Source organism: Tursiops truncatus, chromosome 8 (assembly GCF_011762595.2).
Source record: "Tursiops truncatus isolate mTurTru1 chromosome 8, mTurTru1.mat.Y, whole genome shotgun sequence".
NCBI lineage: Eukaryota > Metazoa > Chordata > Mammalia > Artiodactyla > Delphinidae > Tursiops > Tursiops truncatus.
In genome coordinates, this window is record NC_047041.1 from 12,634,533 (window position 1) to 12,661,032 (window position 26,500).

At 34.4% G+C, this 26,500-nt stretch overlaps 1 protein-coding gene across 6 annotated transcripts in view; it reads right to left on the reverse strand.

The window, feature by feature from the left end:
- Positions 1-26,500, reverse strand: part of ARHGEF12 (Rho guanine nucleotide exchange factor 12) — a 144,324-nt gene that overhangs the window by 77,721 nt on the left and 40,103 nt on the right. For all 6 annotated transcript variants that reach the window (XM_033861898.2, XM_019941753.3, XM_019941754.3 and 3 more), the window contains exons 2-3: positions 2,720-2,743; positions 1,108-1,193 (exon numbers count right to left, since the gene is read on the reverse strand). In XM_033861898.2, the coding sequence (XP_033717789.1) occupies positions 1,108-1,193; positions 2,720-2,743 (110 nt within the window). The remainder of the gene's footprint in view (positions 1-1,107; positions 1,194-2,719; positions 2,744-26,500) is intronic.

A 26,500-nucleotide genomic window follows, 5' to 3' on the forward strand; every position in this document is an offset into this window, starting at 1 on the left:
ATTAGGTGTCAGAAATAAAGGATTTTTCTTAATGGAGATGCAAGAACTTACATATTACATACTTCCACCACCAAAGCCTCCTACATTGATGACTGGGATTTTTCACCTACCACCCAAGATGCAGGTAACTTAGTAGCTATTCACCTCCCATTCTTCCCTTCCTAGATAATATTTATATTTTTCAAAATAAACTAGCAGTCTATACTAAAAGTATAAACAGCCTTAATTAGACACAAAAAATACTCCATTAAAAATTAAAAATTTTACTTCTAAGTGAAAATACTTAAAAATAGATATATTTATGTATCTGAGACCTTAGCATTTACTTACTTCATCTTTTGTCATAGGAACATACAAGTATAAAAGAGTATATGAACAAAGAATAAGTTTCAAATGACAAAAGCAAAATTATCAAGCAATTTTTATAAATTAAATACTGAGTGGGTTTACAAGGGGAAAGCAAAGGCCTATATATTACAAGGGGGTTCAACCTATAGATACAAAATTAAGAATATAAACAGTCAAAAGTCCACCAGCATGAAAACTCTAGGAAAGATCAACACTACTGAGGTTGAAAGACAGCTGTCTGAGTTTAGAATACTCCTTGAAGAAAAAGGGATTTCTATTTATTTGCTTATTCTAAAATGAGATGATCATCAATTTTAAATTATTTTATCTAATACTCCAATTTACCATGATCACACCTGAATTTTTAGATGACTACAGAATATGTAGTTGTTATCAAGCCTTGATTATAGCCTTGATTTTATAAACATACTACTGTTCATACCTAGGATTTACCCAAGTTCTTGGTCTGACCAAAATCTCCAATTATGATACAATAACCGTTTCTATTATCATCATTATTTTAAAATATAATAGAGTCTATAACGATGCTTCCATAGTGGAATCCATAGTGTTGAAAGTTAAAAATGCTTGTATTCCTCCTGAGTGCAAAGGTTTTATATTATGTAATTGAAGAGGAAGGAGAGTCTTAAACAGATCAAACAGCTACTGCTGAGTGTTTCAGGTGGTCATGCAGCTTAAAGTGTTATTACTGGAAACTTCACTACTCTCAATATTCTTTGGCAGAACAAAGCGCTTTACCTGTGGGGTCAAAATCATGTGATGTACTGCGCTCAACTTTCTGCTTCTTATCTGTTGGTGACTCTCGGTTCAAAATACTTCCATGCCTAAATTAAATAAAAGCAATTAAATATTTTATTATAAGGAAATAATTGGAATAAAAACTTAATTTAAAAATCCCAAGTGTGTCTTACAAAGAGAAACCAAGAAATCAGTTTACCTTACACAGTCTCATAAAACTCTCTAATTTATATTTTTCAAGAAGTTTTAAAATTCAGTCTATACTATGTTTAATACAGAGTCTATTTACCTGGTTATAAAAAGTGCTTAAAAATAATGAGCGGTATTTAGTAATAAAGTCTATTTTATTCTGAGAAATAACTGCTTAAAACCTTTTAGTGGTTTTCACAGGTTAATCACTATTATTTCCATTTAACAGATAAGAGAACAGTACCTAAAAGTAATTAAACATATTCCCCAACCCTATGTATATTATGGCCAGGTTCAAAAACACTGTGTAACTACAGCATGGATGAGAACAGTTTTAAAAAAGAAAAATCTTAGGCAAGGCTTTTTTTTTTAAAAAATTGGGGTATAGTTGTTTTACAATGTTGTGTTAGTTTCTACTGTACAGTGAAGTGGAGTTCCCTGTGCTATACAGCAGGTTCTTTTTAGTTATCTATTTTACACATATTAGTGTATACATGTCAATCCCAATCTCCCAGTTCATCCCACCCCCCCACCCCCACCCCCGCCCCTGCTCTCTCCCCTTGGTGTCCATACATTTGTTCTCTAGGGCAAGGCTCTCTTAAAGCCTGCCTATAATTCTTGCCACAGAAGTCTTTCCAAGGCCCAGATGGCATAAGAATTATTATTTTTCCTATGACCTACCCAATTATACTTGATCAGATAATGGCTGCGAAGCAAACAAGACCACTACTGTAATACATACACTTCTAATTACTTGAAATGCCAAGATTAGCATTGGTATCCTGGCCTATGCCATCACTAGAAATGATAAAAGTACTGTAATAATTAGGAATGACATACTACCTACATTTTAAATAATACATACAACAATTAAGATGAAAGAGAAAAAAGATGCTGAAGAACGAGTACTGAGGAAGAGCATTTAATCCCAGGAAATGAATAAATATGGAGATACAGGCACAGACATATTTGGACATTTTGGATTTTTTCCTTTACTGTCTTAGGGTAATTAAGACTGATCCAGTTTGTCAAAGTTCATTAACTAAAAAGGCAGTTACAGTTACCCAAGTGATAAAACACATCAAAAACTGGCAATCCATTTACACTCCCCAAGCTACTCACAACTGAAAACAGTCACAATAGATTTTTAAATTAAATCTCTTCATAGGGAGTGATCTTAAGTATCAATTTGAACAAACTTTTAAAATGCTTATATTAAAAACACTGGAAATGTTATCAAAATAATGCTGTCTTCCAGAAAAAATATGCAACACCTGTTATATTTTAAATTTGTAAAACATTTTGAAACTTTAAACTACTTAAATCCACATTTTCTAAAACCACAAAAATGTACCATAATTTTGAAGGAACACGTCTAAGTAAAATTTAACCTAAACATATGAAGTGCAACTGAACAACTTACCTTATAGGTTTTTTGAGGGGAAACCTGAAACAAAGAAAAAACAAAAAGAATAGATGTAGTTATTTCACTTGCAAGATTGTTATTAAGCTTATTCATTCTACAAAACCAGGATAAGGGATTTAAATCTTATACTAACTTTCCCAAAGCAAGATTCAACAAACAGGTGGAGTTGGATACCATTTTTTAACATCTTAACTACTTTGTTAAATCTTAAATTGCAGGTGTATTTACCATCAGCTGTCCCTGAGTATGGGTTCTCTTTTTAAAAATTCAAATAATAATAGCAATAGCTACATTTATTGAGAGCTTAGTAGATGCTAAGCACTATTCTAAACTGTTCACTTGTAATATTTTTTAATCCTAAAAAAAACTACGAAGATATTATTTCCATTTTACAGATTAAAAAAACTTAAGCAAAGAGAAATATTTTACCATTAAAATATTATATTTAGTTTTCCTAGCAAAAGTTCCTTCTTTACCTTTCCCCATTCAAAATATCTGGATACTTATTACTGCTCTATTGGTTGGTCTGTGTCTAACCTTTGATCATGATTAAATCATTCTTCTCAATTATTTATGTTTAGGTAATACCAGAAATCTAGAAAAAATTACCACTGGGGTACTATCAGTTATTAAAAATATATTCCAAAAGTAGAAAACAAAGGTACTTTAAATGTTTTTTCAGTTTGTAAGCTAAAAGAACTACAGCCTTTTCTCCTGGTTGTCTTTTTTAAAGGAAATATTACTGGAAGCTTCTTGATAAGAGTTTGATGCTATACATAAATGCTAACCTAAGTCTAAAAGAGTGTTCTCAAACATCCTCCCATTCCTCTTCTCATTTCTGTCCTTTTTAGAATTATCTCAACCTATAACATTTTATGTAGAGATTATTTAGGTGATAAGAACAGGGCTTATTAAGAATATCAGTAAATTTTTTTACGGCTACTAGTAACAGTAGTAAGAAATAAACATAAAATGATACCTGACTATTTTATTTGGCATGGAGGTAGTTTAGTTTAAAAAAAAAAAAACCTTAGTCTAAATATAACTTTAATTACAAATCCCTTTACCTCCTATATAAATAAAAATTGATTCAAAGAAAAAGACAGAGAATCTAAAAACTTCCCTAATAAGCGATAGCATATTAACTCTACGACCAAGTTAGGGATAATAAGGAAAGGGGGTTCTGGGATAAAAGAGAGGACACTGCTCTAGAGAATATACTGATTACAAAAGATAACCAAACCTTCAGAAATAAGAGTTCCTAAGTAGTCCATCCTTACTTGTTGGGGGAGGTGGGAGGGAATGGGATTTAAATTTAAAGATGAACATAAAAGTTGGCAGAAAAGAATTCCCAGCTGCATTTCTGCAAAGGACAATACCTGCAGTTAGCAACCTTAGCCACTTGGCCTGACAGCCATTATAAAAGCTCCTACCCAAAAACAATGCTGCTTGCGTCAGAAACTGCATCATCCAGAGAGATTCTGGTAAAGAAATCTGGAAGTTCCCAGACTACTGACTGTAAACCAGTTTCCTGAGTTATTTTCTCTTACAAGGGAATGGAAAGGAAGGGAAAGAGGACAAAAATGGAATGAAAAGATAAAGAAGGACCGCCCTACAGTATAACTTGCTTATCATAATCGACTTACTATATTCAGAAAGTACAAAGAACTTTTCTCAAGAAAAGCTTTATTTACATCACAATACTTTTTCTCTAGTCACCAAATTCCACTTTAAAGTATGTGGTAAAACAAACAAATATGTATGTACCTATGTATGTGCAGTTGCATGTATGCAAGTAACAAAGTCAACGGCCCTCCTGGCTATTTCATTCTTCCCTCTGCTCCAGCTAAGAAAATCACCAAGAGAATCCCATGGTTTTGTAAAATCCCTACCATCTGCTGGATATTGAGATGAAGATGTAATCAGATAGCTTGAAATAGAAAGCTAGAACTCCAAAGAAAAACTTGGGGCTAGAGTTGTAGATTTGAGTCACCAACCCCTGATGGCCATTGAAATTTGAAACAGCAGGTAAGGAGAAAACACCAAGGATCAAATCCTGGGGAAAAGAAACCTAGCTTCCGAACAACTGAGAAAGGATGTGAGAGCCAAAGAAGGAGATTAAGAAGATAAATCAGAATGGAGAAAGGGTTGCCCTAGGAACCAATAAAGAAGAGACAATACTATCAAATGCTATAGAAAGGTAGGTCTAAAGGCTAAGAAATGGCCATATTCTAAGCAACAGAGTAACCCAACACAAGGCTGATGAAACAATTCTGGTGTACAAAATCCCATTTTCAAGTCCCTGTCCATTGTATAGTCCAATCATAAAATTGTGAAAATCTCCTTTGGTTAGATATTTAAGTAGAACAGCTGTATCTGAATGCTGACATGTTGGATATGCCTAATTAATCAAACGTGTCTGGCTTTTGAAAGTATCATATTGATGACATGGACATTTAGCCAACAATGAACATGTTTCGTGCATATTTATATATGTGTATATGTATTCTGCTAGTTATAAGACAAAGTCAAACTGCCAATATGAAGAACCATAATATGTAAAGAAAAGGGTTATCAGGAATTTGAGCCATTGGGATAAGGTGACTAGATGCCCCTATTTTTGATTACCTATACTAAGCATACTCGTATGCCAAAAATCCTAACCAAGGGCCTTAAATGTCACAATACTTTCACTCACTTGACTCAGGATGCCTTTTCCTTGTTAGTTCTGAGCTCTAGCATTAAATCACTAGGTAGCAATATACAGAGGCCTCCCCCAATTTTTTATTTTCCCACTCCTCCCAATATGTTATTATAGAGGGAAATGTGATTTGGTAATTAAATAACCCTAACCTATAATTAATATATACTGGAGTAAAACTTCCATTTTTTAGCCAGGTTTTTGTTTTTTTGGGTTTTTTTAATAAACTTATTTATTTAGTTTTATTTATTTTTGGCTGTGTTGGGTCTTCTTTGCTGCACGCAGGCTTTCACTAGTTGCAGCAAGCGGGGACTACTCTTCGTTGCGGTGTGCGGACTTCTCATTGCGGTGGCTTCTCTTGTTGCGGAGCACAGGCTCTAGGCGCGCAGGCTTCAGTAGTTGTGGCATGTGGGCTCAGTAGCTGTGGCTCGCGGGCTGTAGAGCGCAGACTCAGTAGTTGTGTTGTATGGGCTTAGTTGCTCCGCGGCATGTGGGATCTTCCCAGACCAGGGCTCAAACCCATGCCCCTGCACTAGCAGGCGGATTCTTAACCACTGTGCCACCAGGGAAGTCCCAGACAGGTTGAACTATTCTACAATATACATACACATACACAATGCTATAATTGTTTTTAAGATTTTAAAACTTAAAACTTTTAAGATCGTTAAACAGAATTTCTTCTGGATCTAAAATATTGCAAAGAACAGCCAAAGTTTTGTGTCATCACATATTTGCTTATAATAAATAGCCTACTAGAAATCGTATTTTCCTTTTATTGATTTTGGTGAGAAAAGCTAGCCTTTTGATGCTACTCCAGTGAGAAGTGTTCTGAAAGCAGAAATAGGGATATCACAATCAAACCTTAATTCCTACTCTCTGCCTCCTCCAAGATATTAGATTTTTCTCCCTTGGGTTTAGTTATGATGAGGAATTTGGGAGTTAGATGGTTCTTAATAATGGATAACTGAAATGAAGGGGAGGAAGTTAAGGAAATCTTACCTACATTGGATAGTGGTCAAGCTTTTATTAACAAACAATGTTAGCTACTAAATTTAGAATTCTCAAAAATTCCATTGTAAGATACATCCTGATTTTAGTGATATTAAAATGCAGGGGGAAAAAAATCACTCCAGTGAGGAGAGTTACTAGACAAAGAACTCTGCAAAACAGATAACAATTAAGATAATTCTAAGGCTCAACCCCTCATAAAGTGATAATAAACAATAGTGGAAAAAACAGACTATTCCAATATTGTTATAGTCGATGAAAATTACAAGTGATCTCAGGGCCTTAGGTTCAGGGACTCCTCAGGAAAAATATAACTAGGTTCATATTCTAGTTTCACAATGAGAAGGTACTTGAACGTGGGCAAGTTGCTTAACCTATCTGTAAAACAGTGACAATACTAGACCTACCTCACAAGTCTGTTTTGAGGATTAAATCAGAAAATGAGAAGGATTAAATGAAAAGCACTGCCTAGCACATAGTAACCACTTAATTATTATTACCTATTAGGGAGAACAAAAATAAAATCTGAACTTTAGCTGCATGACTTCAAATTCAATAGAAAATAAAAATAAAGACTAACAATATTCCAATTCGTTTTTAGCTCAGTAAAATCCACAGAAATGCATAATTCAAAGCCAGTGATGAAACTATAAACTTAACTTGCCAAGTCATATTACATAAAATTAAGGGCAATACTCAAGTTAACAAACTTCCCAGATGCTACAGGGTAAGAAAAAATATCGGGTTACGACCAAAACTTTTAATTTTCCTGGCAAGTAAGGTCAGTGATTTTTATTTAAACATAGTGAAATTATGTTGACCATACCTGCCACTTAGCAAAAAAGTCCATTATTTCCTCATCTCCTTTAAAATATCAAGAATGATTAAGGCATTCTGTGTCCCAGATGTAAATCGAGCTTTTCATTTATACATTTCTATTAAATAATTTAAATAACCTGAAGTATAGCACTTAATTTTGAAATTACTCTAATATGAATATGAACCAGCTAGCTCAAGTATTATATCATTTTTCACAAAATAACAAACATAACAGCTAAAAGAACATTTGTCTACAATACACAGCGCCCGTAAGTATAGGGATTCAGACCATGGTACTGACTTCAGCTGAACTGTTAATTCAATCTTTAGATCTCTGGACAGCAAGATTCATAGAACCAAAAGTAGTAAATGACCACTACCACTTCCCTCCCCCCCCACCAAAAAAAAACCACACCAGTCATAAATTCTTATGCCACCTATAATTTATAACTGGTCTAGCTTAGAGTCACTAAAAGAACTAAAAAATTTGGAACTAGCCAAAAAAAGAGTCTGAACATTATCTACCATTGTACTTTTTTATTAGCATATAGATCCAAAGCATGAAAAGTTTAGCAGAGCTGGCAATAAAACATTAATTAGTTATATCAGACAGGCTCTAAAGCAGAAGCTACAGCTGACAGGATGACTCATGGAGAATTCTTCATGGTGTTATTAGTTTTAAACTTGTGGACCTTGCAATACAAACCACAGAATGACAAGGAACAAGGAGCTCAGTTCTGTGTAAAATCCAAAAATGATTCACTAGAATGTAATGTAAGGTCTCAAATTAACTTTTAAAACATAGCTTAGTATACTGCCACTTTTACTGAAGAACTTAAACACAAGACAGACCCTAAGTAAATGTCTCTTACTTCTTGGACATACTTTGACAAATCAAATAGTAAATTCTAAATTATTTTAATTCCCTCTGCCAGAGCTATTATAAACTGCATATTGGTTGTTTCTGAACTGGAAAAAGTAATTCACAATAAAAATAACAGCTTATTAAACTTTCACCTTTTTATTGACAATCTGGAACATTATCATTTTTGTGAGTATTTCCTGTAAGGGTTCTAAATAAATTTCCTTTGAGATCATGAGTATCACCATTAACTTAGTGTCTTTTTAGACTTCAAATTATTCACTCCAAAAGAAAAAAGAGTAAAAAAAAAGAAACTTGAAAAAGTCTGAGACCCTCAAACTACTTAAGTATCCTCATCTCATTAAATACCATTCAAGCCATCAAATCCATTATTAAACAAATATCAGCAAGAAACTGGACTCTACGGAATAATCTCATGACTTATAAATCAGGGACAACGTATGATTTTCATTAGATAAGGATTTAAATCTTAATCTTGTTTCACAATTCCCTATTTCAGGGTATGTTTGTGAAAATAAAAATGAGAGAGAGAATAAAAGGCCTCAATCTGGGATAGACATGTTTCCCAACAAGATTTTACATAACATATATTAATATTAAATGTTCATATTTTGTAAACTGAAGTGACAATGTGCAAAATTTGTTAGGACAAGCTGCTTTCTGCAAATTTGCAGAAAGATACAATTTTGCTTCTGAAGAAGTAGAAAGTCTTAGTTATTAGCTTTTTACCTTTTGCATTGAGGTGCCACTGAGACAAGCTTCAGCATTAATCAGAGCTTGACAATTTCATAAAATATAAAATTATAATATAAAATATGTCAAATAATATTTTATTTTCTATTATATAAAAAAGTTCTACTCAAAATTTAAATTATTATGTATCAGTTAAAAAATAGAATTCTGGGGCTTCCCTGGTGGCGCAGTGGTTGAGAGTCCGCCTGCCAATGCAGGGGATATGGGTTCGTGCCCCGGTCCGGGAAGATCCCACATGCCACGGGCCGGCTAGGCCCGTGAGCCATGGCCGCTGAGCCTGCGCGTCCGGAGCCTGTGCTCCGCAACGGGAGAGGCCACAACAGCGAGACGGCCGCGTACCAAAAAAAAAAAAAAAAAAAGAATTCTGTAGCAAGGAATATCAATTAAACAAGAAAACAAATTATAATGGATTTATCTCAAGTGCGCCTAAACATTTCTTATCAAGTGTCAACACAATTACAGGAATAGGACTCTTTTATTTCTAAAATCTTGGGAGAAGGAAAAATAACCAAAACTACACTAACTCCCAAATCACAAAAGATTATTCTTGATCTCTGCTTACCTTCAGGTGTTGGTACTTGGTGTGCACTCATTCCTTGAATACAGGAAGGCTAATCACTGCCATAGCTATACTTAACCCAAGTTAAATGGCAAGGATTGCCCCCAAAATCACAAGAAAATATAGGGAATGAGAAAAGTATAAACTTAGTTCCCACATACTCTAAAAATGTTCACAGTTTCCTTGAACTAAACCAACATATGTCTATTTCTTTTGAGGAGATAAAAACCTCATACACTTTCCAGGAAGAACTCTAAGGGAATAAGGATTGAGCATATTCTATGTTTTCTACTTACGATTTGTATAAATTATATAAGAAATGCTTTATGGGTAAGTATTTTGATTACATATCCTTATATTTAAGTCATATTCCTTAGTTGGTGAAATATTTCTATAAATAATGAAAATTTAGAGGCTATACAGATATAAAATATAGGTAAAGATAAGACTACTAAAAAAACTGATCAGAGCCAATATCATTACAATTAAGTTTTCTATATAACGCACCTTCCACATCCATAAAAGTGTTTTATTTTCTTCTGAGGAGATTATTTTTCATTGAAAATACTTTTACTGTCTATGTATACAATGAATGATCTGATGAAAATTTTGGTTTTAAACTAGAGACATTTCTCTTCATAAACACTTTGGTTCTGCCATCAAATATTAACAATTCCTCAATTCCTCTTAACTGTCCACTTAGTTTACCATAAAACCACACTTTCTGCTGCCAAACCTGAATACCCCAAACTTTCAAACTACCGCAAAGAAAAAAAAAAAAACCTCTGATTTTGTGGAGCAAAGGTGAGAAAATTAGTGATATGCATGCCATCTCACCCTTTCTTCTACAGAAGTTTTTCTTGATCTAAAACCAAGGAACTAGAGTTGAGGTATACTCTTATCAGTAACAATGGCTCGCCTCTGGAAAGGTGGAGAGAAAGGGTGTTTTAATTATTTTGACATTCTTCTTACATCATCCCAGAATTGAGGATCATTGCTTTACAAAGTTCAGTTCATTCTGAATTCACTGACATTCAGTTCCATTTTCTCCCTTAGATGCTAAAAATGTGACTTATCCTAACATGCTTAACACATAAGACTACTGATATTAATAATTTCTAAATAAACCTATGCTACTAATATCATTTTTATAACATTTTCAAGATAATTCCTCTCTCTCAAGGGATTGAGGAATGAAACTGTTATCTTTCCCAAAATGTAAAGTTTCCTATTAAGCAATGGTTCTCTACTTTTTAATATGAAAGAATATCTTTTATTCCCAAAGAAATACATGTACACAATTTAAAAATTAAAGACAAAACAGAAACCAAAAATCAGCTATAATCTCAACACCTAGCATTTTAATGAATATTTCCCCCATCTTTTCTCAAGATATAGATTACTGTATTTGTATATAGTATAAATACAGTGTATAAAAGTTCTTTTTATAAAACTTAAAGCATAATGGACATATTGTTTTGGTCATTTTTTAAACTTAATATCAACATAATTTTACATCATTACATTTTTCACTGCAGCACTGGTTTTAAATTGTGCTGCATAAAATCCTAGAGGTTCGAAAGAGGTCCCTCAGAGGACAAAATTGGGTAGATGAAGACTCTAGGTTCCCCATACATCAGAGCTGCTTAGCTTTTATTTATTTTGTATATTGAACTTACAAATGAGATAAAGATTTAAAAAAACAGGGCTCTAGATAATTCTTGATACCTGCAAAGTGCTTTGTGATATAGCTACTTAATTAATTTAACCAATTCCCATTTGTAAATACTTAGGCTAGATCCACTTTTTAGTATAATAAACAATGTTGTAACAAAATATCGTTGTAATTCAAGTTATGCACTCCCTCTTGATTTCTTCCTTAAGATGAATTTATCTACAGTAAGGAATCCACATGGGAGTTTGGCTAGAAGTAAAGAGGAGTTTCTGTGTGTACCAGGTAAACAGAAAAGAGAAGACACAGCAGTGTCACAATCCTCCTAGCTCAATCCCATGAACTCATTTCTATCCCTTAAGGAAACACACAGAAGCAAGAAGCTGAAGGAGCTGTTTTAGGAACAGACTTTGTAAGACAAAGTAACATTATGTTGGTGTCTGAGTGTCAAAGTTCGGCACAAAATACGTGAAAGAGACTATTGCTGTTAAAAGTAAAAACAGACAAAGCAGAGATCCACATAATAGCAGTTAGAGGTATATTATCCACAAATTGAATAAATGCCAAAAAGCTACAACAAACTCATAATATTTTCAAATGAACTTGTATTTATTAATTACAACACCATCACTGCATTTGAAAGAAAAGTAAGCAAAGATATGGAAGATGCTTTACTTATACAGTATGGGAATTGCACTTAGTATATAGAGAAATTCTCAGTTCCCCTGCATTAAACATAGAAGCAATCCCTAAACTGGGAACCACTACACTTGTTATGCATTGAATTGTGTCCTCCAAAAAGATATGTTGAAGTTCTAACCTCTGGTACTTGTGAATGTGATCTCATTTGGAAACAGTCTTTTGCACACACTTTTGGTGTCATATCTAAGAAACCTTTGCCTAACACAAAGTCACAAAGACTTTTCTCCTACATTTTCTTCTAAAAGCTTAATGATTTTCAATTTTACTTTCAGGTCTATGACATATTTTGCAATAATTTTTGTATAGGGCATGAGTATGGATAGAAATTTATTTCTTTGCATATGGATATCCCATTGTTCCAGCATCATTTGTTGAAAAGACCATCCTTTCTCTACTGAATTGCCTTTACACTTTCGTTGAAAATCAGTTGTAAATATATATGTGGGCCTATTTCTGGAATACCACAGAGGTGAAATGCCTTTCTTATCACATATCAAAGGATGCACAATATCAATGTGACATCACTAGCAATGTTAACCTTGATCATTTGGTTAAGCTAGCATTTGCCAGACTTCTCCCTGTAAAGTTCCTTTTTTCCCCTTTCCATACTCTACTCTTTAGAAGCAAGTCACTAAATCTAGTCCATACTAGGGGTTGGGAAGATTAAGCTCCATCTCCTGGAGGAGGCAGAATTTACATATGCTACTTGGAATTCTTCCCATAAGGAAAATTTGTGTCTTCTCCTCTTATTTATGCAATAATTTCTATCAGCATGAACTCATGTATACTTATTTTACACTTTGAGTTCTAATCCAATACTACATTATTTTCTTGCTCAAATGATTTCAGCTTCAGCCATTGAGAGTTCCTTCACCTGTATCCCTTTGACATGCCCCCACTGTTTTATTTTTTGAGCACTTCCTGTTTCTGGCACTACAAAGTGCTTTAGGCTCATCTTATATCTTCCCTACTCCAGCCCTAAAATCAACCATTTCTCTAAGGAGTCATTTTATTGGACAATGGTATTTAGAAACCAAGATCTGGGTGCTGAGTGTACTTGCTGCTACTGGGGTGTCAACACTTCTTGGCCCTAATTCATGTGTGTATACTAACTCATGTATAGTATCTATCCATCTGCATATTTATTAAACTAAATACGAGTTCATACTGATGTCTCTGATTCTAATTCAGTACTACAGAGTTCATTCACCCTCCCTCTTTGCTTAACTTCCCAATCTGACAGTGAGAAATCTAGCTCCCATCTATGTATATGTGTATATATATATATATACACACACACACACACACACACACATACATGTCTTTTATATGTTCATATATATGTATTTTATATGCTATTTATATATTATATAATACATAGGTATATATACTTATGTATTATATATTAATATTGTTGGGATTTATAAAATTCCAAACCATAATTCACCTAAATTGTTAAATTTACTGGCATGCTATTCATAATATTCCCTTATAATCTTTTTAATATTTATAGAATCTGTAGTGATATCACCTCTCTGATTCCTGAAATTGGTAATGTTTGTCTTCTTGTCTTTATTCCTGATCAGCCTGACTAGAGATTTAACAACTTTACCGATATTCTCAAAAGAATTAGCTTTTGCTTTCACTGTCTTTCTCTACTGTTTCTACTTCATTGACTCCTACTCTGATCTTTTTTTCTTTCTTCTGCTTAATTTGGTTTAAATTTCCTCTTATTTTTCTAGTTTCTTAAAACAGAAGTTGATGTCACTGACTTTAGATCTTTCCTCTTTTCTAATAGGTATTTAATGCTATAACTTTCTAAGTAATGCTTTAGTGGCATTCCACAAATTCTGATATTTTGTGTTTTCATTTTAATTCAGCACAAAATAATTTCCCATTTCCCTTTTGATTTCTTCTTTGAGACATGGGTTATTCAAAATTCTGCTGTTTAATTTCCAAATATTTGGGGGCTTTCCAGAAATCTTTCTTTTATTGATTTCTAACCTAATTCCATTGTGGTCAGAGAACATACTTTGTATGACTTAAATCTTTTTAGTTTATTCAAATTTATTCTGTGGCCCAGAATATGGTCTATCTTAGTAAATGTTCCACAGTGCACTTGCAAAAAAAAAAAAAAGTGCATTATGTTGTTGGCTAGAGTGTTCTATAAACGCAATTAGATCAAATTGGTCAATAGTGTTAAGTATTCTGTATCCTTGCTGACTTTCAGTCTACTTCTTTCAATTATGGAGGGATACTGAAATCACTGTTAATGATTGTACATTTGTCTGTTGTGGTTACATCAGTTTTTGTTTCATGAGTTTTAAAGCTCTGTTAATAGATGCATAAAAGTTTACAACTGCTATGTTTTCTTCTCCTTTATTGATCCCTTTATCATTATGAAATGACCTTCTTTATCCCTCATAATATTTTTGCTCTGAAATCTACTTTATCTGATATTAATGCAGTCATGTTAACTTTACTTTGATTAGTGTTGGCATAGCATATCTTTTTCTATCCTTTTACTTTTAAATTGTGTGTATTTATTTTTAAGATGTGTTTCTTGTAGGCACCATATAGTTGGGCTTTGCTGTTTTATCCAATCTGATAATCTCTGCCTTTTAATTGAGGTGTTTGGGCCATTTACCTTTAATGTGATTACTGATATGGATAGGTTTAAGTCTATCATGATTGGTATTTGCTTTTCATTTGTCTCATCTGTTCTTTGTTTCCCCTTTTCACTTTTTTCCACTTTCTCTTGGCTTCAATTATTTAAATCAATTAATTGATTTTTTCCAGTTTTATTGAGAAATAATTGACACACAGCACTGGATAAGTTTAAGGTGTACAGCATGAAGGCTTAATTTACACATATTGTGAAATGATTACCACAATAGGTTTAGCTAACAAACATCTCTTAAAGATACAATAAAAAGGAAAGAAGAAAAAAGGAAAAAAAAATTTCTCCTTGTGATAAGAATTCTTAGAATTCATTCTCTTAACAACTTTCCTGCCAGTTATACAGCAGTGTTAACTATAGTCATCGTGGTACATCATGTTGATTTTTTTGTTTTTTGTGTGTGTGTGTGTTTTTGCGGTACACAGGCCTCTCACTGTTGTGGCCTCTCCCGCTGCGAAGCACAGGCTCCACATGTGCAGGCTCAGTGGCCATGGCTCACGGGCCCAGCCGCTCCGCGGCATGTGGAATCTTCCCAGACCGGGGCACAAACCCGTGTCCCCTGCATCGGCAGGCGGACTCTCAACCACTGCGCCACCAGGGAAGCCCCATCATGTTCATTTTTAAAACAATTTTAATATTCTGTTAACTTGTTTGACTCTCTCACTAAACCTTAAATTATCTGAAAGTGAAAACCATGTTCTATCTGATTTTGTATTCCAATTAACTAGTAGAGTGCTGAGCATATATCTGACAATTCAATACAGGTTTACTAAATGAATTCATTCATTAAAAAAAATTTTATTAGAATTACAAGAGGATATAAGTGATTCCCAATCCAGAAACCATAATTTTACTACTACTTTCCTCAGAGCCCAGCTGACTCAGAGAAAGATGACTCCATTTGCAGCAAAAAGAGATGGAACTTTTTGGCCTAATGTAATTCCATTCTCGGGTAAGTGATTGATTCAGAAAGCGATTGGAGAATAGAAACAAAGTTTACCAGACACATCTGTGAAAGTATTTTCTTACTCTTAAGAGAGAACCACATGAAACTTCTTTTCCTCTCCCACTGGATGTGAATGAGGAAGCGAGTAGCCCTAACTTGCTAGTTAGCATCCAATCTTAAAGGTTAGTTTAAGATGAAGCTGACAATGATGGCAAAAGTGGAAAAATGGAAAGAACCTGGGTCACTGACACAGTTAAGCCACTAAGTCAAAAATCCCTCAACCCTCCCTCTAGATTCTTTATGTGAGCCAGTAAATGTCCTTACTGCTTAAGTCAGTTTGACTTAGTTCCTGTTACAGGCAGCCAAATGCATACTGAGTTACAGGAACAGCAATCTGTGCCAAAGCAGTTCTAGACACTAGAGGTTCATCGGTGAACAGATAAGGCCTCTGCTCTCAAGAAGCTTACACTCTACAAGAAGACAACAGACCAAACAAATAACTGTACCAAATAATTTCAGATAGTGGTAAGTGCTATGAGAAAAATAAAAGACATGTAACTGTGATTAAATGAGTTAATTTAGTTTATTCAAAAAAGACCTCTAAAGCATTTGAGCTGAGACATAAATGAGGTAAAGGAGCCAGCCGTGAGACGATCTGGAGCCAGAGGTTTACAGGCAAAGGGAACAGCCAGTACAAAGGTCACAAGGGAGAAGAAGCTTACTGTTTTCAAGAAATACAAAGTCCACTGTGGCTTGAGCATAAAGACCAAGAGAGAAGTACTAAGACAAGATCAACAGATCTTTTGACAGGAACCAGATAATGTAAGAATATGAGCCATGTCAACAAATTTTGATTTTATTCAAAGTACAATGGAACACCACTGTAGGTTTTTAAATCATGAACTGATTTATGTTTTAAAGGAGCCCTCTGATGAATGAACTTTCATATTCCATAGATTTGAACACTAAGAAAGTTTAGTTCAGTCTATGTTTACAGTAACAGTGTATTTTGCCCCCAAAATCAAATACTTATGAGGCACCTAATAGGTGGAGAATACTATATAAAGTTTATAATGTTGGTATATTCTGTCCCCACCAAGCATGAATTCCACATTATCTTGAAGTTAGGAAAAAGAATAAAATGAGGAAACTAGCAAAGAAAGGGGGGGTAGCTGTTAGATTGTCCTTTCTATCCTAATTTCTCTAGATAACACCTGAAACCCATAGACTCAATTTTTTAAATTTATTTTATTTATTTATTTTTGGCTATGTTGGGTCTTCATTGCTGTGCGCAGGCTATCTCTAGTTACAACAAGGAGGGGATACTCATCGTTGCAGTGTGCAGGCTTCTCATTGAAGTGGCTTCTCACGTTGCGGAGCACGGGCTCTAGGCACATGGGCTTCAGTAGCTGTGGCACGCGGGCTCAGTAGTTGTGGCTCACGGACCGTAGAGCACAGGCTCAGTAGTTGTGACTCACGGGCTTAGCTGCTCCGCGGCATGTGGGATCTTCCTGGGCCAGGGCTCGAACCCGTGTCCCCTGCATTGGCAGGTGGATTCTTAACCACTGCACAACCAGGGAAGCCCCTCAATTTTTTTTTAAGCATAACATGACTGAGAGCCATCTGGTAAACTTAGAACCATAGTTCAGCCATTTAGTCTCTGCCCAGGCAAGTGCTTCAGCCCTGTTCTAACACAAGTATTTGGATTTTTCCAAGAGCTGATGTCAGGGCTTTTCACAGAGACAGAATGGCATTTACAGGCCAGAGAAGGAAAAAGGTTTCCCCAGCAGCTATGCTCAATGTGGCCTTTGTACTGTTCCACTGCTAATGGCAGGAAGACCCTGCTAGATAAAGCTATTTAGTTCCTGAGAAAAATTCTACCCTGGGAGGGTGAATGGACAGATTCCCCATTAAGGGAATCCAGCTTAGTTTTCTATCAGTGCTCAAACCCAAATTTAAATGGGCTCATCATCAGAACAAAGGTTTCTGAATCCTTATGAGAAAAATCGTTCTGCTGAACTTGTATTTTAAAGAAGAGATAAACTGGCTGGAAATAAGCATAAATTAGAGAGGTAAAGAACAACACAGTAGGACTTCCCTGGTGGCGCAGTGGTTAAGAATCTGCCTGCCAATGCAGGGGACATGGGTTCAATCTCTGGTCCAGGAAGATTCCACATGCCATGGAACAACTAAGCCTGTGTGCCACAACTACTGAGCCTGCGCTCTAGAGCCTGCAAGTCACAACTACTGACTTCACAACTACTTTAGTCCACACACCTAGAGCTCGTGCTACACAACGAGAAGCCCACACACCGTAATGAAGAGTAGCCCCCTCCTGCCACAACTAGAGAAAGCGCACACGCAGCAATGAAGACCCAACGCAGCCATAAATAAATTAATTAATTTAAAAAAAAAGAATAACACAGTAAGCTGGCCATATTTCTTGAGGTTAGATTCCCTGAAAAATACTCATTTGGGAAGAATGGTTATTAGCTGAGGAACACTCAATACCTTCAGGTTACACTTGGTAGTTAAAAACTATGCTAGGCAGATTGCTCCAAATATACGTCCTCCATTACCCAGGATAAGAGTAATCATTAACAGTTAAAATCATGATTATATTAGCTAAAACGTACTTGAGTACTTACCATATGCCAGTCTCTGCATGAAGTATTTTATACGTATATATTAGTTAATTTTATTCTAACAAAAATTCAAAGAGAGAAATATTATTTTTAGCTTCTTTTTATAGTAGGAAACTCTGAGATTCAAAGAAATTAAGTAACTTATACAAGTTATATAACTAGTAGATGGAGGACTTCTGACTGAAACCCTCATAGTCTAACTAGAGTCCCTACTCTCAACCTCTAGACTACTACCTTACAAGAAAACATTATCTTCCCTTTGTACAGTTTTTTACAGTTAACTAAAAGTTTTCACATGAGTGAGAATCAGAAAACTATATCTGGTATAACTACAAAATATTTAGCTAGAAAGGTATTCATACCCTTTATTCGTTTTAGGCAGAGATAAGCCAATAAAAACTGGTTATGAAAAAATTCCTAACCCTACAGAATCTGTGTCTCCAAATCTCAAAGCTTGGTTGAGAATTTAGTTAACATCTACTTGCCACATGGGCAACTTGCCAGCTATGCATCTAAGGAGAAATCTGTTTCCACCTGAATGTGTTTATTCATGGCAATGTTCTCACAAACCACTCATTCCTTCAATGCAATAAATATGCACTAAATTCCAGGTAAAGATGAAAAAGAACGAAAGCAGTTTTACTCCACTAGCCTTCCTCAACACTAAAAGCAAAAATAGAGGGGAAAAAAAAAATCCATCTTCCATGAAAGAAGGACATGAGTATAACCTTAAACCACTAACTACAAAACATACTTGCCAAATCTATTAAATTATCGATGCATACCAAGGAAGTCTTAGCAGACCTGAACAGGAATCAGATTTCCTTAAGCCTAAGGACCACAGATCTGAATTGAAGATCTAACTATCCTTTGACTAGGAACACAACATCCAGATGTGTGGCTAGAACAAGGGAATAGCGGGTCTCTGTAGAAACAGAAGAACAGGAGGAAGTAAAATTAAAAGGAAAACGAAACAAAACAAAACATGTTGAAACATTCCTAGGTTTAGGAAAATACTGGAGGTAAATTGGAGATAACGATAGAAAGACAGAGCAACTGCCACACGACACAGAAAACCCTGTGACCTCAAGAACTTTGCTGTGAGCCACACAGGCCTTTTGAACACTAACAGAAAAGAATAGTAGGTAACAGGAAAATGGAATAGTTAATAGTAATATCTAACACTTACTGTGCATGTAACATATGCCAGTAACTGTTGCAACTGCATTTTTTATATATATATATATATATAAATTCATTTAATCCTCAGTAAATACTACTATTATCCCTGTTTTAAATGAAGAAACTAAGGAACAGAAAGATTAAGGAACTTGCCCAAGGCCAGATAGTAAGCAGAGAAGCTGAGTTGTGAACCCAGACCTTACAGTTCTAGAGCCTTGTTCGTAACCATTATGCTTTATAGGGATAAAAAGAATATTCAAAAATATATTTTTAAAAATTCAAAAAAATACAGAATAATTTGTATCTGAAGATGGGAAGGATACAATACACCTTATAAAAACAGGCACAAAATAATCAACCCTAACACATACACTGTTAAAGTTATAGAAATTTAAGATTTTTAAATAAAGAGTTATATGAGCACCTAGACAAATAAATGTAAGTTATGTGCAAATGGGAAAGATTAAGTTAGCCTCAAGATTTCTCCACAATAAGACTCCACATGCTAGAAGATATGACTCCAGTGTGAGAAGAGAAATGACACAATGTCTAAATTTCCTTTAAAAGTTTTTATACATACTGGAAATAGAAATAAAAGAAATCTTTAGAGAAATAAGGTAATAAAGCACCTATGAGCTCTTCTTGGAGAGGAGGGAAAATCTACTTAAAGCCAAAATCCATCCAATAAAAAACAGTCAAAATAAACAACTCAGGAATGTAGAAGCTAAGGTGAGAGAACTGAGGGTAAGCACTAAATCAACTAACATACAGAAATTAACATATACTTGTAACAAAAGCCACCCCCCACTGCCATCCAGTGAAAGATGAGTGTTTCCTCAATGGAGAATTTGTCTTAATCTTGTGCCCTCACTATACCCCATATTGTACTCATTTTTTAAAAAGCATTTATTTGTTGATCTATCACCCATCCTACCCCTAACCTGCAGGAATATAAACTCTATGATGTAAGGATCTCTGGTTCACTGCTATATCTCAGGACAGTACTAGGCACAGAGTAGGTGCTCAATAAATATTTGTCTAATGAAAGAATGGATATTAGACATTGTCAGATGGACTTCCTCTACCTTCTGGGCCCCAACCAACTGCCGTCTGGGCATATGCATTTAGATATCCCACTGGCATCTCAAATTCAATAAATCTATAACTAAATTCTTACTCTGCCTCTCAAAACCTGCTTCTCCATCTTAATAAACAGACCTCCATCCACCTAGCTGATCCAGTCAGAAATCTAGAAATCATTAATGACAGCTTCCTCTCCGTGAGGCCCCACATCCAATGCATCCAACTCTCCATCCATCCAACAATATTTATTGAGCATTAACTGTATACCAGGCACTGATCTAGAAATTGAAGACACAAAATAAATGTCACTATTTTCAAGGAGTTAACATTCACCATCAAAGTCTACTGATTTTACCTTCGATACATATCTCATTTGTCTTTTTCTGACCTTCACCAGCTCTGCTAGCCTAGAGCTAGGCATCTCATCTCAAACCTAGACTACTGCAATGGTTTAATAGGCCTTGCCACTTCTAGTCTTGCACACATCCTCCAATTCATTTTCCCATACAGCAGCCATATAATTTCAAAACACCAATATTAACATGTCCTCCCCCACTTAAATTCTTTCCCACTGCATTCAGGAAAAAAATCCAAACACCAAACATGACATGCAAGGCCCAAATATGAAACATAACTCTTGTTACCTTTCTAATCTCAACCTTACCACTCTCCTGCTCACTGCCTATGCTCCAGCCACAATGGCCTACCTTTAGTGCTTCACATGCATGCTTCCCCCCAAAAGGATATCTTGTATTCTGCTCTGAGACACTCTCCCTACCAGCCCAACTCCTGCGTATACTTTAGGTCTCTGCTTAAAGGTTTCTACCTCAGAAAGGCCTTTCCTGACCTCTGCTCTCCAATTTAAATTAAGCTCCTCCTGTTATTGTCTCCCATAATCACCCTTTTCTTTCTTTTTTAATACCGTTTACCACATTTTATAATTATTTAATTATTTTGTGTTTAATGTTGGTCTATATCATTAGACAGCTCTGTAAGTACACAGTAAACCCAGCACCTGGCATAGCTCCTCAAAATGTTCAATAAATATTTGTTGAATGAATTAATAATTCAACCAAAGAAAAGAGTCAACTAGAGAAATTATAAGCAAGGGAAGAAGCATATGCTGATGTGTTTGGAGAAAATGCAAGTAGCTCATTATGGCTGGAGTATGGGGGTTGGGTGGGAGGAGAGTAATGATGTCTGGAAAGAATAAACAGTAAGCAGATCAAAGGGGGTCTATATACCGTACGGAGGAATTCAAATTTCAGTCTGTAGAAAGGTTCTTAATCCAGGTTTCAGCTTCTATAGGTATTGAAAATTTTAGACTATGAGACTCTCTAGAGAGGGTTTCAAAAGAGGTCCATAACACTCTTCCTCCAAAAAACCACTGCTAAAGACAATGCAGGAACACCAACAGATTGTAAGCCAGGCAGTAATATGATCCAGTATGTATTTTAGAAATACCGCCTTGAAAACAGCATGAAGAATGGGCAGGAAAGGTATGAAGCTGAGTGCTGGAAAACTAATTAGAAAATAATAATATTACAGATTAAAAAATGATGAAGAGTGCAATAACAAAGGAAATGAAGAAAAGGGGATAAGTACCAAAAATAATACTATGAAAATAAGCACTGAAGTTCCAGCAGATTTAGGAAAAAAGGTGGAAAAGGATTTTGGCTTAGATAGCAAGACATTTGTGCCACTCACCATGGAAAGAAATGCAAGAGCAGGTTTTGGAAATAAGCAGTTTTATGTTAGTCAAGGTACCTTCAGGACATCATAGTAGACATGTCTACTAAGGACTGGAGTTCAGAGAAGAGACTGATTTGGCAATTCAGATTTGGATGACATCGCCATGATAGCAGAAATCATGAAAGTACATGAGACTCCCCAAGAGATTCACTTAACATCATCTGTAAAATGTAAGGGTTAGACTAAATCTGAGATATACTGCGAAAGTTATATGATTTTACTCCTTATTATTGATTTTTATGGAATCAAAATATCCATAAACTTATAAAAAAGCTTTATTTTAAAGGACATTTTATGTATCTCTAGTTTCTACTTCCCCATCATGTTCTTATAATATCTTTGACTCCAAATTTATGTCACAACAATTACATAGCAGAAAAAATACTAAAAATGTTTAGTTATGATGCCCCTTGCAATGCCAGAATATTGCAGTGGTGGAATTCACCTGTTAAAAGAGTATTAGAATGAAAAATACTCCAAAAGCCTTTCTTCGTAAAAAATGTAAATGTGATCTTTTCTACTTTTAAAAACCTTTATTTAATTTGAGCAATAGTGTTATAAATTACATTTCTAGTTCTTATAACAATAAACACTCATGAAAAGCCTAACCTGATAAATGGCATCTATAAAACACCCTGCAGCTAACATCATGCTTAATGTGAAAAATGGAATGCTTTCCCCCTAGGATTAGGAACAGGACAGGGGTATCTCCTCTAACCACTTTTACTCAACACTGTACTACTCTAGCCAGTGCAGTAAGTCAGGAACAAATAAATAAAAGGTATCCAGATTGGAAAGGAAGAGGTAAAACTGTCTTTATTCACAGATTACATGATGATCTACATAGAAAACTCTATGAAATCAACAAAAAAGCTACTAGAACTAATTAATAAGCTTAACAGGACTTTAGAATTCAAAATCAATTGTATTTCTGTATATTGTACTAGCAATGAATGATTAGAAATTAAAATTGAAAAGACAATACTATTTACGATAGCATTAAAATATTAAATATTTAGGGTAAATCTGACAAAAGATATATGAGACCTGAAAACGGAAAACTAGAAAACATGGCTGAGAAAAATTAAGATCTAAATAAGTACAGTGATATGTCATGTTCATGGACTGGAAAACTCAATATCATTAAGACATCATTTTAACAACACTGATTCAACAAGATCTACAGATTCAACGTAATACCAATTAAATTTCCAACATGCTTTTTTTTCAGTAATTGACAAACTGATTCCAATGTTAATGCAGAAATGCAAAAGGGCCTAGACCAGGTAACAATTTTGAAAAACGAAGAACATAGAGGACTAACTCTATTTGATTTCAAGACTTATTATAAAGCTACAGTAGTCAAGACAGTGTGGTTTTGGGGTCAAGACAGACAAAGAAATCAATAGAACAGAATAGAGACTTCATGTATATGGACAACTGATTTCCAACATAGGTTCAAAGGGAATTAAGTGGAGAAAAGATAGTTTAAGAAATGGTGCTAGACTTTTGAATATTCGTATGTAAAAATATATACTTCAATCTACACCTCAAGCCATATTAAAAATTACCTCAAAATGTATCACAGACCTAAAAGTAAACTTAAAATTATAAAACTTCTAAAAGCAAATATAGGAAAAATATCAGTTAGGTAAATATTTCTTAGACATACCAAAAGCATAATCCATAAAAGAAAATACTGACAGACTGAGATTTAAAGTTAAAAACTTCTGATCTTTGAAATGTGAACTACATCTCAATTAAGCTTTTTAAAAAGAGAGAGAATACCAAGCAAATGAAAAGACAAGCCACAGACTGGGACAAAATATTTCCAAATCATATATGTAATAATGGACTCATATCCAGAATATATAATGAACTCTTACGACTCAATATTAACAGAGAACACAATTAAAAGCAAGATTTGAATAGATAATTCATGAAAGAAGACACAGGGACGGTAAATAACACATAAAAAGATGCTCAGCGTCACTGATCATGAGATGAAATGCAAATAAAAGCTACAATGATACCATTACACACCCACTAAAACGGCTGAAATGAGAAAGATTAACAATACCAGGTATTGGTGAGGCTTTGGAGCAACTGGAACTTTGCTGGTAGGAATGTGATACAATAAAACCACTTCAGAAAACTAGTTTGGCAGTTTCTGAAAGAGTTAAATACACTCTTACCACATGATTCAGCCATTCCACTCCTAGGTGAAATGAAAATATATGTCCATACAGAGACTTAATATGTCCAAAGCAAATTTATTCTTAATAGTCCAAAACTTGAAAATAACCCAAATGTCCATCAATGGATAAATGGGTAAACAAATTGTGGTATATCCATACACTGGAATATTATTCAGCAAAAAAAAAAAAGGTATGAATTATTGATACACACTACACCATGGACAAATCTTAAAGTAATTATGCAGAATAAAAGAAAAACAAAAAGAACATACACTGTAAAATTCCAATTATATAAAATTCAAGAAAATGCAAACTAATCTAAATGACAAAAAGCAAGAAAATAGAAACTAATCTATAATGACAGTATCAGTGGGTGCCTGACGATGGGTGGGGAGGGTTGGGAGGGAAGAATTACAAAAGGTATGGGGTGATGGATATGTCTATTATCTTGATTGGGGTGGACAGTTTCCCAGTTGTGTGTGTATGTGTGTGTGTGTGTATATATATATATATATATATATATATATCAAAACGTATCAAATTTTATACTTCAGACATATACAGTTTATTATACATCAATTTTTACCTCAATAAAGCTACTGAAATCTCAGAAAGTCTAACATTCAAATGAACCAAAACTACCAGTTAACATAATGTCATACTTCATAATGTCATACATTATGTCATATGACATAATGTCATAATGTCATACATAATGTCATGAAATATCTTTTAAGTAAAAGACTCAGTGGGGTCTGAATATTTTCTGTCCATTGTAAATTAATAACATTTGAAAGTATACATAAATTAACAGATAAACCAAAAAGGAACTTTGCTACTATGTTTTTCTTTGCGTATGTGAAAGAATCTAAAAATGCTTTAGTATTTTAAAATACAATATTGGGTAAACCTATGGTTGGCAAGTTCTATACTATCAATAATTTTGTATGGGGAAGTTCCAACAAATTTAAGTTTACTTGCCTAAACTCAATTGTTTTGTAGGTTTTCTTCTTTTCAAAATTCTCACACTAATTAGTTCCTTAAATGGTCATTGTAATAGTAAAATGAATAATGTTAGCCCCAAGAGAATCTGTTGGTATTAAAAAGTATGAAGTTACTTATGTATCTTACCAATGTACTATAAAAGTCTATTATTCATTCATTCAATAAATGAATTTATAACTGCATACTATGTACTCAGGCACTAGCCTATGTCCTTGCAATGTATCTGGGGGAAAGGCAAGAGGCAGACAATAAACAACAATGATTTAATATATAAATGTATACTGTAATATATTAGGTGGTGATATGCACTACAGAGAACCTCTGAAGAAAAATCAGAGCAGGTTATAAAGGATCAGGAGTGGAAACTAAATATATTTATAATAAAAACTTGAAAGTAATGATATTTGTTTCCATAAGTCACACATGAAAATCTCTTACATGGAATACAATCATATAATGTTAGAACTGAACTTTAGGTGACCTAGTCCAACCTTGACATTTTATAAATACGATGCTAAATTTTTTATCCATTCAATTTCTGGCAGAGACTAGGATCTCCTGCTCACTCTATTGGCATCACTCTTTGTGATGTCAAATAATTGTGATAAAATGTTTTAATCTACTCATATTAAAACTACAGAAAGAGTTTTAGAGTTTGACTGACCTGGGCTTCATCACTTTATGGTTTTGTTACTTATGATGAATAAATTAACCTCTCAAAATATAAATTTCCTCATCTATAAAAGAGGGATGGAGATAGTTTTGTGATGATGTTATTATGAGGATTAAATGTAGTAGTTTATGTAAAATACCTGCATGTCAGTACGTAAGTATACAACCAATACTTGTATTCCAGCACACACACACATAAAAAAAATAGTGCATGATATGCATAGGTTTTTTATACCCTCTGCTAGACGATAAACCATGTTTATATCTAAAGTACTAAAGTAATGTAAACTCAATGAGCATTTGTTAATTTATTAGTATTCTAAGGAAACAACCAGCTTTCAAAATGTGGCCAATAGTATGATAACTCGTATCACTATGATGGAGATAATCAAACTAACTGAAAGCTTCAGAGTATACTTTAAAATGTTTTTGGTCTCTCATTTCTCAACAGAAAAGTCTGTAGCACTAAACACTTCTTAGTATCATAAACTATGGTCCTGGGTCTTTCTGTTTAAAAT